At 49.3% G+C, this 19,875-nt stretch overlaps 1 protein-coding gene across 2 annotated transcripts in view; it reads left to right on the top strand.

Annotated features, from left to right (window-relative positions):
- Arfgef2 (ARF guanine nucleotide exchange factor 2) overlaps positions 1–19,875 on the top strand; it is an 89,484-nt gene that overhangs the window by 5,899 nt on the left and 63,710 nt on the right. For both annotated transcript variants that reach the window (XM_071609006.1, XM_027946399.2), the window contains exons 2-6: positions 7,709–7,739; positions 8,338–8,461; positions 15,015–15,161; positions 17,812–17,991; positions 18,536–18,761. In XM_071609006.1, the coding sequence (XP_071465107.1) occupies positions 7,709–7,739; positions 8,338–8,461; positions 15,015–15,161; positions 17,812–17,991; positions 18,536–18,761 (708 nt within the window). The remainder of the gene's footprint in view (positions 1–7,708; positions 7,740–8,337; positions 8,462–15,014; positions 15,162–17,811; positions 17,992–18,535; positions 18,762–19,875) is intronic.

The raw sequence follows: 19,875 nt of genomic DNA, 5'->3' as shown, positions 1-19,875 counted from the left end.
ATTATAAAAAATATCTGTAAATTGACATATCAAAAAAATAAGGTTTTAATTTAAATACTGTTCATAATAAAGCGTTTAATTTTAGCGAGTTCTGGTGTTTTGATGAGACATTTGTCTACAAGTGCTGACCTCATAAAAGTTTTGAGAAATACAGGGCTGGTGACCCTGGTGTGAAAAGCTTTATGATGATTCTTTGGGAGATGTCATCTCTCTAGAAGCAGCACCTAAAAAATGGCTCATCATTGATCATTGAAAAGTATGTATTGATGGGTTGCTGAGGAATTTATTGGGAATTGAGTTTGGAGCCTCACCTTTGGTGGGTCTGTAACTGGGCTGCGAACTTAGCTTCTCTGAGCCTCAGTTTCTTGAGACCATAAAGCCGGGCTGTCTGTATCACAGGATTGTCACGAACGTTAGGTGCAGTGCAGAGGACTGGCAGACCTGCACCTCAGTGGCTGCTGAGTAACATTTAGAGGCCTTGGTTACTTTCCTTACAGGGGAAGGAGTGGAGGCCACGGCCTCTCTGCCTCCATGTAGGAGTTGGCTTATGGCTTTTTGAGGCCCTCGTGCAGCTGGGGGTTGGATGAAGGAATGGAGAGCCCTGCCTGCACCTGTCAGTCTCGGGGGAGACTCTGAAGCAGAGCTGGGGAGAACAGCAAGCCCTTCTGTGTGGAAGAGAGTGAGCATGTGAAAACGTGCACTCAATCACAAGGACACGGAGCCTTCTGTGTGAATAGCTCAGAGCTGTGTGTGTTCTCACCCTGTCCGGCTTGCGGGCTGCCAGGAAATTGCTTACTTTTTCAGTGAAGTTATCTTGGAAAATAGGTTTATGTTTGCTGATTCATTCCTGTAATCTTCCTGAAAGAGGCTTGCTCTGGTTCACTGTCTTGGTTGTAAATAAGCTTTTTAGCTTGATATTTTAATAGGTTTACAGTTTTGTGGGGGGAGCAGCCTTCTTTTGCTGGGACATGAGTTTCCCCTCAGTCCTGGGAGCGGTTGGTGTGCTGCTGCTTGTTGGTATGTAGTCCTTGTCGCTGACTGCACAGACCCACCCTCACCCTGAAGGTTGGAGTGTCACTCCTGGTGCCGTGTAGCAGGGGCACAGAACCGACAGCCTGTTCTGATGGAGATGCCATCTGCTGGGGGAGTCGGGTGTTGTTGAAGTGCCTGTAGCTCTGCGTCACCTCTCCACTTGACAGGTCCTGGGAGAGAAACCTAGTCCTGCAAGGGCCTTGGAAAGGAGTGGGGAAGACTCCCAGAGGGGGTTGTGAGACCTGGCTGATGAGAAGACGGGAATAGGTCGGAGCGAGAGGTATTTCAGCCAAGGGGACATCCTGAGCAGGAGCCCTGTGGCAGGAGGACGAAAAGAGGCCACCGTGTGGTCAGAGGGACATGGGGGAGCGCTAGGAGGTCCCCGGGGAGAGTTAGGTCGAGCCCTTCCACGCAGAGCCCTTGAGGTCATCGTGAGGAGTTTGGATTTTCAGGTCAGAAGCAGCGGGTGATGCTGACGGGTTTGAAATGGGGAAGGTGACAGGGTGGCTGGGTTTGTGTTTTGAAAAGATCACTTTGGCCGCCGTGTCCGGAGCTGAATCTCAGCGGAAGCCACTGGTGGGCTCTCATGGTACCAGCAGAAAGAGCAAACTGAGTGGGTTCGCAGTCGGGTTAGGGGAAAGCTGGGGAACCTGGTGACAACTGGGGGAGAGCCGACAGGAGCGTCCGGCGGCCCACTGCGGGACGCGTGTTCTGGAGGTGGGAGTGGCGAGAGAGCCATATGGGCCCCGCCAGGCGAGGAGGCCGTCTGGGTCGGGGTTTGGAGCTGCCTGTGAGCGTCCTGGTGGGAAGTCGCTGGATCCCTGAGCCTGATGTGCACGGAGGCCTGGGCTGGGATGGAGAAGGGCTAGTGGCGGTAGAGGGCCCCGGGCCCTGGATGGCGGAGGTGGCTGAGCGCAGAGAGCAGAGTGCAGAGGAGTGTGGAGGCGCACAGAGCCAAGGAGGTCCCACACTGCAGGCTCAAGTCACACGTGTAGGTCACTGGTGGCTGTCGCTCCAGCTGTTTGGTGGTGTGAGGCAGGTGAAAGGCAGACCCTGGTGGGCTGGGGTGCGCGTGGGAGGTGAGGAGGGGGTGCAGGCAGCCTCATCCCACTCAGCAGCCCATGGGGGAGAGGTGAGGCTCAGGGGCCTCTGTTTTGTCTGTCTTGTTTTGAAAGGTAGAAGATACTTGGACTGGTTTAAATGTCACTTGAAAGGGAGCCCGTTGAGGGAGAGAGGTTAAATAATGCAGGAAAGAGGAAGGATTGACTGGTGTCTTTAACAGATATGAGTGGGACTTGGGACCCGGCAGAGGTGGGGGGGCTTGTGGATTTGGGCTGAAGGCAGATGGTAAGTTAGCTGGCACGCAGTAGGTCACGGTGATAAGTGCTCTGGAGAAAGATCAGAAACTAACAGTGAAATGAAAAGCAGAGGTGTCCAGGAGACAGAGCGCCGGGAGGGGAGAGGTGGCGGTTTGCAGAGGTCAGGAAGGCCTCTGAGGGGTGACACCGAGCCCTGAACTGAAGGGGGTCAGGCCTGGGGATCTTGGGGAGGGAGGGTGCCCCAGTGAACCTTGAGGCCAGAGGAAGGGGAGCCAGGGCCGGGCCAGGGCTGCTGACAGGGCTGGATTCGGGTGGTGAGACGGAGAGTGTGGGGTGTCGGCAGGGAGTGTTATTTTCTCATTTCCCTTTCGGGGGAATCCCTCCAGCTGCTGTGGGGTGGCCTGAGGCAGGGAAGAGGGGGACAGCGAGACAGTTGAGGCTGTTGTCATGGTCCAGGTGGGTGGGCCGTGGTGGTGGCCTAATGGTGAGCGGTGTCAGATTGTGCGTAGTCCAGAGAGCAGGGAGTTCCAAGACCGGGGACTGTGGAGGTGGAGGGTGGACGCAGCTCTCGGAGCAGGTGAGAGCAGAGGGTGGCTCCAGAGTAGGCGACTTCTAGGTCTGTGAACAGGAAGTTGAGGGAGTCCCTTGGAGGCAGCCTCTGACTTCTGAGGGATGCAGGAGGCTGTGCCATGGATTGTGAGGAAGGAGTCGTGGAGGTGACAGGAGGGGGGCTGTGAGGAGGGAAACATCCCTAGTTGGTACCCACAGTTGGCAGTGACAGCCTCGGGGGTGGCCAGGCTGCCTGCCACCTCTGCTCGGGTGGAGACAGGTCACAGGAGGATAGTAGTACATTCAGAGTTTGGGATTTTGCCAGAAGTCAAGACCAAAGGTCAGAGAGGCCCTGCTGTTGATCCTGTCATCCTGACAGCAGTCCTGCCGATGGCCGCCCTGGCAAGCGCAGGGAGGGGAGAGGCGTGCTGGCCAGGGCGAGGTTTCACACCAAAGAAACGCCCTCTGTGAGCATTGGAGAGGGTCTGTGTGAAGGAAGGGAGGTCGTGGGCAGAGGACAGGAGGGAGCTGGGAGACCCAGCTCAGCTGCACATGGGGACCAGATTCAGGGTGTGGCCGGCCCCATAGGCTGGCTTGGGGTGGAGGAGGATGTGGAGGAGGGAGAGTCCAAGGACCCCTCTGCTCTACAGAGCAGGGAGAGTTGTGCCTGTCAGATGTTTGAAGGGACACTCTGTGGTGTTGGGGGCACTGGCCCTTCTGGATGGTTGGGCAGGGTCGGGTGGGAAGATGGTGATGTCATCGTTGGGAGTGGAAGGGACAGAGTGAGCTGTTGAGGAGTGTGTGTGGGGGGGGGTTCCTGCAGGTGATGGTGACGCTCAGGATGGTTTCTTGAGAAGCCTGTGGCTTTCCAGCTGCAGCCGTCCAGCCCCACCCAGCCGGCTCCCTCTCCTCCCTGCAGCCTGCTCCTTTATTGCTGCTGACTGCCCGGGTGGCAGCTGGGAGAGCAGCTCCTGCTAAGATGTGAGCCGTGAAGTGCGGCAGGTGGCCCGCCAGCTGCTCCTCTCCCCTCCTGCAGGGTGGGGCTCTGCCTGCTGGCCTGGGGTGCCTGGCGGCTGGTGCCTTAACCTCTCTGTGCTCACTTTCCTCATCTGTGCCGTGGTGGGGGTGTGACGGATGATGGCCATCTTCTCGCCACCCTGGGTTGCAGTGAGGACGGGCTGAGCCCTGGGCCAGTCACAAGTGACAGCGGTGCTGGTGATGGCGGTTCCTCTTGTTTTCCTTCTTCCCTCAGCTGGCTCCGTGATGGCCTAGAGGTTTTGCTCTCGCTGACTCCTGTCTGGAGGCCACTGGTGGGTGGCAGCCCGGGCCCTGCTCGTTGTTCTGACAAGGCTTCTCTCCAGCTGTCCGCAGATCCCCCTATGGTCTCTGCACCATGCGGGCTGCTGTTTGCCATTCCATCGTCTTTAGAGTAGGAAGTTGAGGTTCAGCAAAGTTTAACTGTCCTGTTCAGCCAGGAGGCGTCCCCGTCAGGCCTGGAGCCCAGCTGTCCGGCCACGCCTCGTTCCCGCTTCCCCCCTTACCAGGCCGCGCACCCCCTCCTCAGGCTCATCTCCTCCCTCCTTTTAGCTGGGAAAGCATTGTGTTACCAGCATATCGGGAGCCTGCTAGTGGGGCCGTATGACACCAGTGCTACTCTTTGATCGTTCCCAGCCTGTCAACATGGTTCCCGCGTTGGCTTCAGACTGGTGCTTCTCTGCCTGCACAGCTCACCCTGGGCCAGCCCTCGTTCCTGCTGGCTGGGCGATCAGCAGGTGCTCCTTGATGGCTTCCTGCTCCTGTCCTGGCCCTCTCCTCTCCACACAGCAGCAGCCAGAGTGAGCTGTTCAGGGAAGGTGGGGTCAGCGCTCCCTCGAGGCCCTCTGGGGCTCCTCCCTTGCTTTATACCAAGGTGCTGGAACACCCAGACCTCTGCTGTGTCCATGGAGAGGATTTTAGAGATTTTTTTTTCTTCAAATAATTTAAAAGTGCAACAATTCTGAATTCTTTGTGAATAGTAAAGGTAAAGTAAGAAAACAACAGAAAATCTGCAGCTGTGGTTTCCTGAACTCCCTGGTAGCTCCTGGGAGAGGGCTGTTCTCAGCAGTCGCCCTGTCCTGCCACTCTGCTAGTTGTCCTTGCTCATTCCCACTCAGAAGCCAGGTGAAGCTGGGATGTAGCCCCTGGGTGGGGGGGCCCTTCCCTAGCATGTGGGAGACCAGCGATTCCATCCCCAGCACTGCAACTTTTTTAAAAAAGAAAACGGCTACCCAGGGTGCACCTTTGCGTGGTCATGCCACAGCAGGCCAGAAAGGAGGATCAGGAGATTCCAAACTGAGGTGTCTGCAACTGGCGACCTTCCCTGCCGGCAGCTCTCATGGAGAGTGAAGAGCGCTGGCACTTGGCGCTGCAGGTAGTTGCGGCGCTCATGGTTTGCACAAGTGGTAGCAAAACCACAGCTTTATATGGCTCTGCATTGTAGTTTACAAGTTAATTCTGTGTGCTTTTTCGAGAGTCAGAGACCCAAGAGGTTCTGAGCAAAGAATCTGAGTCTGGTTTTCTAGGCTCAGGTCCCAGCTCCACCTGGTAACCCCTCAGTCCTGTGTCTGTTTGGCCTTGGACTCTGGGCCTCTTGCTCCTTGGTTGCCCTTTGCCTGAGTGACATCTGGCTTGGTTGAAACTTGATGCTTTGTCTTCACAGTGCTGGCTGCAGTGCCTTTTGTGCATCCGTGAAGCACCTCTGCCAGGCTCTTCCCTGTCCCTTAAAACAAAGGTGATAGACTAGTAGGCTCAGGGCCAGGGCAGCCTGCAGACTGCTCTTACTTGAGCCATAATATTTTTAAAAATGGGTGAAGTTGTTTTTAATCGCAAGCTTGAGTTTTCACCTAAAATCTGGATTTTAACCATTGGAAGAATCAGAATGATGGGCCCCTCCCGACTGAGGGTCTCTGGGGGTGCCAGTACCAGTCAGCTGGGGCTGAGGAGCAGCTGCACCCCTGCCCTGTTGGTCCAGGGAACCGCTTGCTGCAGTTCTTCTTGGTGTCTCCTTCCTGGCCCTCGTAGTCCTTTGAGCGAGTGACCTCTGCATGTGGTTTTCTTACTCTTGGAGCCTTACGTGGGTGGCAGGTAGCCATCCTGTGATGGCGTCATCGGGGTGGGTCAGCAGCAGCGGTCTTCCCAACAGAGGTGGTCTTAGAGCCCAAGAAAAGGAAGCTTGTCACCTCCAGAACCGTGTCCTGAGGCTGTTAGGGTAACTGACGACCATGTCCAGACCACAGGCTCTCAGGAGTCTGTGCAAGAGGCCGAGTGCCAGCCTTGGGTGTCCCTTCTCCCCTCACCTGTGTGCAGGCACCTGGAGCCAGTGGCACCACACATGGGGACAGTCGACCGACCGACTGAGTGGACATGGGGGTGTTGCTCCAGAGGCACCAAGCCTTACTCTCCTGGAAACGAGACGGTCTCTTCTGTGTTTCTGAATCATGACATTTTATTTCCTTAACTTTGTGTAGTTCTTGTAACCTCCATGATAAAGATTTTTAAGATTATTTTAACTCATTAGAATAATATGGTTTAGCACAACACTGAACTGCACATTTTAAAATGGTTAAAACAGTACATTTTAGGTTATGTATATTTTACCACAATTGTTTTTAAAAGTGTATATGCTTATCATAGAAAATGTGAAAAAAGAAGGAAAAACCACCAACTACTACTTAGGTGACTTTCAGTGTTTTTTTTTTGTTGTTGTTCTTTGTTTTTTGGGGTCTGTTGCTATAGTACCATGATACTGTGTCAGCTGTCACTAATATATGTTATGCTGAGTGGGGAAGTCGGTAGGCAGGGACTACAGAGCCAAAATGCGTGGGTTCAAATTATGGTTCCCCCCTTCTTAAAATAATTTTTTTTTTTTCAGTTGTAGATGGGCACAGTACCTTTACTTTATTTATTTTTATGTGGTGCTGGGGATCAAAGCCAGTGCCTCACACATGCCAGGCAAGTGCTCTACCACTGAGCTACATCCCCAGTCCTCCCTGCCTTCTTTTGAGACAGGGTCTTGCTAATTTGCCCAGGCTGGCCTTGAACTTGCAGTTCTCCTTCCTCAGCCTGCAAGTTCCTGGGTTACAGGTGTATGCCACCGCACTGGCTTCCAGATCTTAATGTAACAGAGGGCAAGTTACCCACTTGTCTTCTGCCTTGTTTTCCTCATCGAAACCATTGGTTCTCATCAGAGGGAGTTTTGCTTAGGAGACACTTGGCAGTGCTGGAGGTGTGTTTGGCATTGAAGACTGCAGGGAGGTGGGAGTGCTACTGGCATCCAGTGGGTGGAGGCCAGGGAAGCTGCTCAGCAACTGCCATGCACCGGACGCCTTGTAGTAAAGAACTAGATGTCCCCAAATATCAGCAACGCCTAGGCTGAGAAACCATGCCATAGTAAGGTGGAGCCTCACAGGCTTGTTGTGAGTGTTAAGTGAGTTCAGCAAGTAGAGCAGGAAGCCCGGCGCCTGCCTGCCACGGGAGCCTTTGCTGTTCTCCTGTCCTCACGTCAGAACTTGAATGTGTAAAGCCTCCTAGGCATCCTCCTTTTTTAAAAAATTTATTTCTTAGTTGTACACAATATCTTTATTTTGTTTATTAATTTTTATGTGGTGCTGAGGATCCAACCCAGGGCCTTGCATGTGCTAGGCGAGTGCTCTACCTCTGAGCCCCAGCCCCTAGACATCCTTCTTAATGGTTCTGAATACCACGTGGTGAAGCTGTCTTCTCCATAAACGCTGCATGGCCCTAACGTGCTTTTCCTTCTTCCCCACCAGATGAAATCAAAGCAGAAATAGAGAAGCAGAGGTAAGCAACGCACCTTCTCCTGGCTGGACCTGCAGCACAGGGGGTGGTAGCAGTGTGGCCATCCATTTCTAATCACAGGGACGTCGTGCTGCTAGCACAGTCCTGGGCACCCGGCAGAGCTTTGTGTGTCTGAACCAGCGCTAGGTCAACAGGTGACCACCTGAGTACGTGGGTATGTGGAGGAAAGGTCAAGATAATGCCATCAGACCTTGTCCTGAGAGAAGAGCAGAGCCATTGTCTCTTGTTTGATTGGCTTAAGCATAAGGACAGCTGGCCCTGTAAGTGGCCGCCCCTGATCTTCATGGTAATGAAGCCAGTTAGTCACATTTTAGAAATGTAGCTCTGGCATAGCTGCCGCCAGGCTTCAGTCTGGGTGCCCTGGATGCACCTTGCTGTCAGAGATCTCTCTGTCTGCATGTGGCACTGGATTTTTTTCCCCTAAAGTGGCATGTGTTCAGCATTTAATTGGCTGGCCCCAAGATACAGCTTGCCGGACTTTTTAATTAAATAAACGGAAGCAAGTGGAGTGGGAAGTCCGAGTGAGGCGCAAGGACAGTGGGCTGCCGGTTCTCACCTCTCCACCCCGCTCTCTCCCTAGGCTTGGCACCGCAGCACCGCCAAAGGCGAGCTTCATCGAAGCTGACAAGTATTTCCTTCCCTTCGAGCTGGCTTGCCAGTCCAAGTCCCCCCGGGTGGTCAGCACGTCTCTTGACTGCTTGCAGGTACCACGTTTCAACTTGATGATCTAAAGGGTCCCCTCCACCCACAGGTGTTCCTTACCTGGAGCTGTGCTAGTGACGGCCCTGGTACTGGGGAGGCCTTGGGGTGGGGGGGAGAGGAGCAGCACAGCTTATTCTCTGAGTCGCAGGAAGGAGGGGAGGAGTGCGTGCGTGGAATGCCTGGCACAGGAAACCTGTTCTTTATTTGTATTTTTATTTTAGTTGTAGATGGACACCATACTTTTATCTGTCTATTTATTTTTATGTGGTGCTGAGGATTGAACCCAGTGCCTCACACATGCGAGGCAAGCTCTCTGCCACTGAGCCACACCCCAGCCCAGGAAACCTCTTCTTGATGACGTTTATTCATAATATTGGGTAGAAACAGTTCGTATTATTGGTAGAAATAAGCGAATGCTGAACCTTTCCTCCTATGTCAGCTTCCTGCCATTCTTGAGTGAGTTGGTTAGTAAATGACTTTGTTCTTGGTGTGTTTCTGTTCGTATGCACCTCATTTAAAATGCGTGGTTGATTCCTTGGTGTCCCATTCACTGCCAGCAGCACTGCACTTGAACAAAGCACACACTTGAACAAAGCTTATCTAACTCTGATTTCTGTGCCAGGCACATCACTGCCTTCTTGCTCTTAAACCTGAGAAGGCTCTCCAGCACACACTCAGGGACCATCTTAAAGAGCAGAGAGGACAGGAGTGTGAAAGATGTGGCACCATGTACCCAGCGATTGGGAGAACTGAAACAAGAAGGCCAGGTGTCGCCCCTTCACGCAGCTGGAAGGCGAGCACCCAGGTCTCCCTGCGCTGCGCATGACCACGGGAGACGCAAGTACTGACTCGGGGCTTCCAAATGTAGGGAGTAGGTGCATCTGAGATACAGAATCTGTAAATAATGAGCACTGGCTGTATGTAGAGCTGCAGGGAACCTCATTACCCGCCACCCTTTACTGACGAAGAAGCAGGAGTGATGAAGTCAGGGCGACATGTCCAGGGAGGTGCAGGAGGTGAAAGACAGAAGCAGAACTGTGGCTCGTTTCTTTTCCCCGGTCCACATTCTTGTATTTTCTGAAGACTTAGTCCTGAAGTTTCTGATTACCTTAAAGAATATTTATTCTGGGCCTCAGTGGGGAACACACAACAATGAAAACCATTTCATTGAAGTCTTTCAAATATACTAAAGGGATTCACAGTTTACCAGTATTTTCTAGAACAAAAAGGGTGACTAGATTTTACATGACGATCACTTAGCGAGCTGCGTTACACGGCACGTGCAGCTTCATGCAGAGCTGGAGAAGGAGCGCCTTCGCTGATTGGTTTGTCTGCTGGGGCAGGACTGCAAAGTGGCAGTGGGCATGCCACAGTCTTGGCACCCCTCGTCTAATATTTACTCTATTAATCTCCCTTCTTTGATATATATATATTTGAGAATTGACAACAGTTTTTTCACAGAAGCAGGTTTTCCAAATGAAAAAAACATTTTTCTCATTCAAGATAATTCTGTACAGATTGTCCTATGTGGAACATTTAATGAGCCAAGGATTCTTAAATGGCAGGCCAAGTCCTGCTTCTATCCTAAAATAGTTGATGCCGTGAATGTTTCTGAGGAAATGTAGCATAGCTTTAATTTTAGTTGTTTCCCTGTGATAAGGTCTGGTTCGGGCTGGTGCTGGCGGTCAGCAGCACTGAGGGCTGAGGTGATGGCTACAGCACATTGAGTTCCTGTCCTGCGCCAGGCCCCAAGCGCGTCAAACTCTTTACTATTGTAATCTCCACAGCAGCCCTCTGAGGTGTCCTCAGTCTAGAATCAAGGGAACCAAGGCTTAGAGAACAAAGTTACCAACTCAGTCCAAGTTCCTGTAGCCAGGGAGTGATGAAATTAGGTGGGTATCTAGGACTTTCTAACCCCACAGAACCCCCATGTATGGTGTTTGGGGTTTTTGGGGGGTGGGGGGACAGTGCTGGGGATTGAACCTAGAGATACTCTACCATTGAGCTATGGCCCCAGCCCTTTTTTTTAATGTTTTGAGACAAAGTCCAAGTTTGAGGCTAGCCTCTAATTTGTGATCCTCCTATTTCAGCCTCCCAAGTTGCTGGGATTCTAGCACCTGGCCATATTTGTGTTCTGAACCAGGGGTTGTTAACTGCGTTCCATAAGCCAAATCTGGTCTGCTGCCTGCTTTTGTAAATAAGATTTTATTGAAACACAGCTATCTTAGTTTGGGTGCTGTAACATAATACCATAGACTGAGTGACTTAAACATCAGACATTTAATTTTCAGAGTTGTAGAGGCTGAGTGGTCCAAGATCAAGGTCTTAACTGATTTTGGTTCTTTTTGAGGACTCCCAGTGTTTCCTCGTGTTCTAGAGAGTGTGCATGCATGCTAGCTCTCTGGTCTCTTCTTAGGGAACACTGATCCCATCAAGAGGACCTTACCCTAGTGACTTATCTAATTATCTCCCAAAGGCCTAACACCATCCCCTTGGGATTAGGACTTCATCCTGTGGATGGGGATGGGGCCTACGTTCAGTCCATAGCAACAGCTGTGTTCATTCATTCATGCGTTACCTGTTGTTGCTCCCCACTACTGGAGCCCAGGTGAATGGTTGAAGGGACCTCGTGACCCGCAGTCCAACAGTTAGCATGTGGTCTTTTTGTGCATGGGCAGGAGTGTATGGTACTGGCAGCGGAGCGCAGGGCTTGCCCATGCTAGGCAAGTGCTCTACCACTGGGCTACCCCCCCAGCCCTAGAATGAAGTCCTTTACAGAAAAAACTGCTGACCCTTGCTATTAACTATCACCCTTTGGTTCTGGCCTTTGTAATAACAGGAATTGTTTGGTTTTGGAGCTTGGTGTGTGTGTGTGTGTGGTGATTTCAAATGGACATGCTGATGTCCTGCCTGCCTTCCGCCACTGCTGGTCTTGAGGGTGATGGTATATGGTTCTCTCTGTATGTAAAATGCAGTTCTCTGGAATTTAATGGGCATACTGGGATTTCTTTGGTATATAAGATGCAAAATGTGTCATCCTTTTATGGTACTAGAAGGTGACTAGGTGCACTCTGGACTCTGAATGAAAAGTGCACTTCCCCTTGGCAGCTGTCTTGCTCAGCCTGTTGGACTGGAATTTCCCAGCGTACGGGAAGAAACCTCTGTCTTAGAAATGGAAGGCTGGCGTCAATGGCTGAAGACTGGTTTTGGCAGAGTTGACATCAGTTGCAGACACATCTGTGCTGTGTCTGGTCATTTGTTTAGTGTGGAGAAGTGCTGAGGGCATGGTGCTTTGGGACCTGGTTTGCTAAGCGCATGGGTAGTCATGTCCTCTTTCCCACTGGGAGAAGCCTGGGGACTTCCCCCACTGCTGGCTTCTGTCAAGCCCTAAGAAGTACCTGTTCCTTTCCTTCAGCACCTCATCTGCTACACATTCCCCATGACCAGGGCTAGGTAAGAAGGGTTGTGGCCAGTCCTGCCTAAGCTGATGTTTTTCTGGTTATATGTTTCTTCAATTTAAAATTATGTACGTATATTACTGTTTATACGTTATTAAACATACAAAAACAGAACTTTTAAAAGGACAAGATAAATATCAGTTACAAATAATGTTTTTTTCCTACACCAGTGATGGTTGTAGGGACCCTTGGTTTGAGCTGTCCTATTCATTCCACAAAGGTTAGCTTTTAGCTCTTATTGCTAGAATACTTTGGATTTTTAAATACCCACTTAAAATGAATTTTTAGTTATATTGGTTGAATGTAACATCGATCTCTAAAAGTTTTTAGAACTTTACAGATAAGGCTGAAGTTCTTCGGGCCACCAGCCTTAAAACCAGTTGCTTACGTAGAAGTGTGATTTTCTTTCATCTTTTTTTCCTTTTTCTGTAAATATTATCACCTTTACAAATTTTGCTAGAGCTTGCGTTTTACATTCCGCAGTGTTCCCTCCATGCCAGCACCTGCCTCTGTGAACCCCTTGCACATGAGCCTCAGTGGCCCCACTGTACCAAACTGACACTTGCTGATACCCATTGTATCAGCAAAGATGCAAAGACTAAGGCAAGAACATCCACCGTATGTCTGCAAATCACCCAGAGCCCTGCAAGTCCCAGTCAGTTCAGGATTTGGTGTGAGCCTCCCCGTCACACCCTGCCAAGAATATAAACTATGAGAAACGGAGTCACATCTATATTACTTGCTGTTGTATCGCCAGTGCCTGGGACAGTGTCTGGCACAGAAAAGGATTAGATGGCAGAGCCAGAAAGACTCCCAGAATGCAGGCTCTCTGCTTTCTTGTGGTCCTGTCTCCCTGTACAGGCAAGGGGTAAAATCATACTGAAAACCCTTTTCAGGTTGGAAGGTATTGCCCTTTGAGGAATCTGAGCGGGGCGAACCTGTCTAGTCCTTTTTTTGTACTTTAATTAAGTATCCAGTACTACATCTCCATTTTTACTTTGCAGCATCTGTATTTGGTTATATGGAACTACTTTTTTTTTTTTTGCGGGGGGTGGGGAGGTTGTACCAGGATTAAACTCAGGGGCACTCGACCACTGAGCCACATCCCCAGCCTTATTTTGCATTTTATTTAGAGACAGGTCTCACTGAGTTGCTTAGCACATCGCTTTTGCTGAAGCTGGCTTTGAACTCGTGATCCTCCTGCCTCAGCCTCCTGAGTAGCTGGGATTACAGGTGTGCGCCACTGCACCTGGCGGGAATCTACTTTTCTTTTCTATTTTTGGTGCTTAGGATGGAACCCAGGGCCTGGTGCTTCCTAAGCTTGCAGACTACCATGACCCACATACATCCTCAGCCCCTGGGAACCTGCTGTTCAACATTCACTTCTCAGGAGTCTGTACCTCATCCTTAAATCACAGTGCTCACAACAAACTTGTTAGGAGGAAGAGCACGCAGCCTCAGAGACAGAACTCACGGACTCAGTTGGTAGAGTGCTTGCTTCTGCCTGCACAAGGCCCTGGCTTCAGTCCCCAGCACCAAAACAAAAGAGACAGTACTCGACTCCCAAGCAGCCAGCCGTGCGTCTTAGGAAGCCTGCAGGTGAGCAGTGAGGTGGGGACGACGGCTCCGCACCCCCAGATGGGCCCAGGGTTGTTCCTGAGCGGCAGAGTGTGCAGACTGCTCCTTGATCACGCAGTACAGCGCTGCTGTGTTTCGACTCGACCACTCTGAGTTTGGGTTTCTGCTTATTGAATGGCGGTGCTTTGTAGTTGGTGGTAGGGAAAAGCCATTGAGAAGTGACGTCAGGCCTCTGCAGGGTGGCCCATTTTCCTTCCGTGGCAGTGGTGGCCCTGTAGATGGCCTCAGTAGCTTGGGTCTACTTTGTGCAGGCAGAGGCAGAAGTGTGGCCAGCGACAGCCTGGAAGGATAAAGAACAGAGCAGCATTTTTAGGACCTCGCTGGAAGCATCAAGCACTTGAGAAGTCCCCTGTCCTTTATATGGCCAGCCATCAGAATAACCTTTGTAGTTGGAAGATCCTGGACTTTACCCCAGAATTTCTAGTTCGTTACGTCTGGGCTGGGGTCCAGGAGTCTGTTTTTAATGAGCTCCCTCAGGTGATCCTGAATTTCACCTGGGCTTGTAAATCACCCTGACCTCTGAGGTTCCCTCAGCCCTCAGGTTCTCCAGGCGGAAATCCAGGCTGTGGGTGAGGTGGTCTCTCCAGCCATGTGAGTGACACATCTTGTTTGATAATGTGGGTACAGAATATTGCCACTGTTCTTACTTTAGTTTTTGGAATAGAGAGTATACTGACATGATCCAATAGTCCCAGAAAATGAAAAGAAGAGCCTTAGTCTTATCCCGGCCTCAGCTACTAGTTCTTTCTTTAAGCAAAACATGTCATCCTTAGTTTCTTAGATATCTTAACATTTAAATTAAAAAATACATAATATGTTTAACAGCTTTATTGAGATACAATTAGCATAGGATTAACCCATTTAAGGTGTACAAGTCAGTGACTTTTAGTGTATCTACAGAGGTGTGCAGTCATCACCACAGTGTAATAGACTTTTTTTTCAAACATTTTTTTCAGGTGTAGTTGGACACAATCAATGCCTTTATTTTATTTACTTGTTTTTATGTGGTGCTGAGGATCGAACCCAGTACCTCACACATGTGAGGTGGGCGCTCTACCAATAAGCCCCAGCCCCAGCCCTAGGCTTTTTTTTTTAAACCTCAGACTTATTATCATTACTCCCACGTTCCTCTGCCACCTTCTGACCTGAGCTCCAGGTCGCTCTAATCCACTGCCTTTGGAAGTGTGCTTTTTAATCCCTCAGTATTTTGCACAGATGATTGTGTGCCGAGGAGTATTCTGGCCTTGCTGCTGGCATTGAAAGTGTGTCACTGTCCCTGGATCTGCTGTCCAGACATGGGATGAAGGCCGCATGTCAGTGGTCTTGCCTGCCTGCTCGGACAGAGGCGTCTGTAGGAACCAGCAGGACGGGCCATGCTCACTGCCTTTCTTTTGCTGTCGTGGGCAGCCTCAGTCCTGGCCAGGCAGAACCGTCTAATCTCTGTTCTTTCTGTGTTTAGAAACTCATCGCCTACGGGCACATCACTGGCAATGCCCCCGACAGTGGAGCCCCTGGGAAACGGCTGATTGACAGGATTGTGGAAACCATTTGCAATTGTTTTCAGGGCCCTCAGACGGATGAAGGGGTTCAGTTACAAATAATTAAGGTATTTCCTGTTACCCTGTCTGGATTTTCAATTACAGAGTTAGTCCCCTTTGGGAATTTGGATTCCTAATTTACCATGTGTTAGTTGTCTCAGGTGGTGCTGAGCTGGAACAGAAAAATTTAAACATCACTTAGATCTTTTGTCAAGTGTCAGCATTTCTTAGCATGGACTGAGACAAGGAGAGTAGAACCAGGTGTGTTTCCAAAGTAAACATTCTGCTGATATAACTGTAAATTGCTTGTGAATTAAATGGGTTTTTTTTTTTTCTAGTCTTTCCCCATGAAATTCTGAGTTCCCAGACTGCCACTTGTCAGCAGATATTCATCAAGACTCATGTCACCCACTGGTCTTCCCCTGGTTCCCCGTTCTGCTTCTCTGTTCTGTGTCTGCTGCCAGGAGTGGCTTGGCATGGGATGGTGCCAACTGCTTCTCAGGAAACGGGCACAGGATGGGTGTGGCCAGCCTTCCAGGGCTTAGGTCCCGGATGCTGTGGCTTTGTGACAAGTATCTGTGTCAGCCACAACTTTCTTAAAGTCCTCTTGAAACCCATCGGGAACGGGGAGACCAGCTGCCTACTGAGACGTATGATTTGGGATTGGTGTGGGTGAGATCAAGTGTCTGTAATCTTTACTCTGAGTTTTCCAGTTGTTCAATCAACATTAACATTCAGAAGTTTGGCTTTTTAGAAAGTAAACCAGTAGAAGCCTACTTCAGAAAATTTGGATTTTATGGAGTTAGTAATTGCTTTTAAACTCTTCACAATAATAGAAAGTTGGCTCTTGGCAATAATCATCCATTAGTTTGCAGAGCCATCTTAGAACTAAAAAACAAAACAAGCCAAGCAAATAAGAAAAACCAAAGCCAACAGCATGGTACTGGTACCAAAACAGGTGGGTAGACCAGTGGTACAGAATAGATGACACAGAGACCAATCCACAAAATTACAACTACCTTATATTAGACAAAGGTGCCAAAAGCATGCAATGGAGAAAGGAGAGCATCTTCAACAAATGGTGCTGGGAGAACTGGAAATCCATATGCAACAAAATGAAATTGAATCCCTTTCTCTCACCATGCACAAAAGTTAACTCAAAATGGATCAAGGAGCTAGGAATCAAACCAGAAACTCTGCATCTAATAGAAGAAAAAGTTGACCCTATCTCCATCTTGTGGGGTCGAGCTCCAAATTCCTTAAAAGGACACCCATAGCACAAGAGTTAAAATCAAGAATCAACAAATGGGACGTATTCAAACTAAAAAGTTTTTTCTCAGCAAGAGAAACAATAAGAGAGGTAAATAGGGAGCCTACATCCTGGGAACAAATATTTACCCCTCACACTTCAGATAGAGCCCTAATCTCCAGAGTATACAAAGAACTCAAAAAATTAAACAATAGGGCTGGGGATGTGGCTCAAGTGGTAGTGCGCTTGCCTGGCATGCGTGCGGCCCAGGTTCGATCCTCAGCACCACATACAAAGATGTTGTGTCCGCCGAAAACTAAAAAATAAATATTAAAAAAATTCTGTCTGAACAGACACTTCTCAGAGGAGGATATACAATCAATCAACAAATACACGACAAAATGCTCACCACTCTAGCAATCAGAGAAATGCAAATTAAAACCACTCTAAGATACCATCTCACTCCAGTAAAAATGGCAGCCATTATGAAGTCAAACAACAACAAGTGCTGGCGAGGATGTGGGGAAAAGGGTACACTTGTACATTGCTGGTGGGACTGCAAATTGGCTCAGCCAATTTGGAAAGCAGTATGGAGATTCCTTAGAAAGCTGGGAATGGAACCACCATTTGACCCAGCTATTCCCCTTCTTGGACTATACCCAAAAGACCTTAAAAGAGTATACAACAGGGACACAGCTACATCAATGTTCATAGCAGCACAATTCACAATAGCTAGACTGTGGAACCAACCCAGATGCCCTTCAATAGATGAATGGATAAAAAAATGTGGCATTTATACACAATGGAATATTATTCAGCACTAAAAAATGACAAAATCATGGCATTTGCAGGGAAATGGATGACATTAGAGCAGATTATGCTAAGTGAAGCTAGCCAATCCCTAAAAAACAAATGCAGAATGTCTTCTTTGATATAAGGGGGGTGACTCAAAACAGAGCAGGGAGGAAGAGCATGAGAAGAAAATTACCATTAAATAGGGATGAGAGGTGCGTGGGAATGGGAGAGAGAAGGGGAATTGCACGGTAGGAGACCCTCATTATTATGCAAAATTGCATATAAGATGGTGTGAGGGGGAAGAAAAAAAAGAGAGAGAAATGTAATCTTTAGGTTTTCCAGTTGTTCAGTCAACTGGGTAGAAAGAGGTGATGGGAGGGGAGGGGGGGATAGGAAGGGTACTAGAATACAATAGACACTATTGGCCCTATGTATAAACATGGCTGTATAACCAATGTGATCCTGCAATCTGTACACGTGGAAAAATAGGATTATGTACCCCAGTTAAATCAAATGTATGATATTTCAAGATCAATGTAATGTTTTGAGCAACTAATAAAAATATTAAAAAAGAAAAACCAAAGCCAGCTGTTCTAGAAAAGTCTGGCTGGGGGTTGGGGAAGGCACAGGGAGGTGGGTATTCATGAAGTTGATGGTTGGGGTCTACATTTCAGGCTCTTTTGACTGCGGTGACTTCCCCACACATTGAAATCCATGAGGGCACCATCCTGCAGACAGTGAGGACATGTTACAACATCTATTTGGCCAGCAAAAATCTCATCAATCAAACCACTGCCAAGGCCACGCTCACCCAGATGCTGAATGTCATCTTCACCCGCATGGAAAACCAAGTGGTGAGTGGCACTGCCAACCGCTAGAGCAGGGCATTGTCATGTGTGAGCTCTTCATGTGAACCTCAGGGCCCTGAAGGTCACTAGCACTTGAAAGTTCATCCCTTCTTCCCACAAATTCTCTGTACTGCATTTTTGTTCTCATTTTAAAATCAGAGAGACTCTAGTGCGAGTCTTGAAGTTTGAATTCAGAATTTGCTTTGAGTTTGTCACATTCAGAGTTGGCTTTGAATTTATTTCCTTTAAAATTTTATCCTGGCCAGGTATGGTGGCATACACCTGTAATCCTTGGAAGGCTGAGGCAGGAGGATTGTGAGTTCAAAGTCAGCCTCAGCAACTTAGCGAGGTCCTGTCTATAAATAAAAATATAAAAAAGGGCTGGGGGTGTGGCTCAGTGGTTGAGTGCCTCTGGGATCAATCCCTGGTACCAAATAAGTAAATACATAATCCTGCTGGTTGGAAACTGTTTAAGCCATAGGCTAATATAATTGTTTCTTGCCAATATGCTCTGACCATACAGGTTGATTTCTTTTCTGTTATCTTCTAGTTGCAGGAAGCCAGAGAATTGGAAAAACCAATTCAGTCAAAACCCCAGTCCCCCGTGATTCAAGCTGCAGCAGTATCCCCAAAGTTCAGCCGTTTAAAGCAGACCCAGGCACAAAGCAAACCAACAACTCCTGAGAAAACAGACCTGCCCAACGGCGAGCAGGCCAGAGGTGGGCCTGGCAGAGAGAACGGAGACGCACCCAGAGAAAGAGGCCCATCACTCTCAGGTATGGCTGAGCCACACGGCGAGAGGCATCATCCAGTGGCTGGGGACAAGTAAAGGAGGTTCTGCTAACGGAGAGGAAGCCCCTGCGGCAGCTCGTCTGTTTCTGGGCCTTCCCGTCTTTGCTCTCAGGAGCGCAGGCGTGAGGTTCCATGCTACTGCCCCTTGGAGCTGTGCGTCAGTCCTAAGTGGTTCCTGGAATGTGTCTGGCTGCATCTTTACGCCAGCCTCAGTACAGTGGGCTCAGCTTGGGGCACTGTTCCCACTGGGGCTCGTCAGGTGATCCGCCCTGAGGGGGGGGCCTCACCTACCCTGCCTCACTTCCTTGCCCAGAGCCTGGTGGCTCTGAGCCACTCGGACCTGTGTGGAGCAGCAGGAGCCCTGGGAGGGTGGGTGGGCCTGCAGGCAGGCGGCGAGAGTGGACGGCAGAGGCAGGTTGCGTTTTTCCTTCCTCTGTTCACCAGATGCATCGCTTGGTTTTGTTGCTTTTTAAACACAAGATTATCCTGCACCTAGTTATAGTCTTAAAGTAAATGAAATAGTAAGCCTGAAATCTTGGATTTAGTTGTCCTGAGATTGCTTTTGAATGTTTGTGTCTTCATCCTGGGTTTGTAGGAACCAGACCTAAAGGTCTTATTTTTTCTTAGTGTTTACCTAGTGCTTTGTCAAATAGTTCTTCACTCAGGCTGGTTGTTGTCCACAGTGTCTGACCTTCTCTGCGACTGACCTCTTTTTCCTTCTTGGGTCACACAACTAGTAATGATGTCTGCTGGTAGGGTCTTCCCCTCTAGAGTGTGCATATTTTGGAGGGGGATACCAGGGATTGAACTCAGGGGCGCTTGACCACTGAGCCACATCCCCAGCCCTATTTTGTATTTTATTTAGAGACAGCGTCTCACTGAGTTGCTTAGGGCCTTGTTAATTTGCTGAGGCTGGCTTTGAACTTGCGATCTTCCTGCCATCAGCCTCCTGAGCCTCTGAGATTACAGGTGTGCGCCACTGCTCCCGGCTAGAGTGTGTATATTTGAGCAGCTTTTGTTCCTTTCTGAAAGTTTTCTATTCCAGTACTTGGAATGTGCTGGAATAGAATATGTGTCTGCTGGCATGTTGTTCTGTAT

Source organism: Marmota flaviventris, chromosome 2 (assembly GCF_047511675.1).
Source record: "Marmota flaviventris isolate mMarFla1 chromosome 2, mMarFla1.hap1, whole genome shotgun sequence".
Lineage (NCBI taxonomy): Eukaryota > Metazoa > Chordata > Mammalia > Rodentia > Sciuridae > Marmota > Marmota flaviventris.
This window is presented reverse-complemented; position numbering and strand designations above follow the sequence as displayed.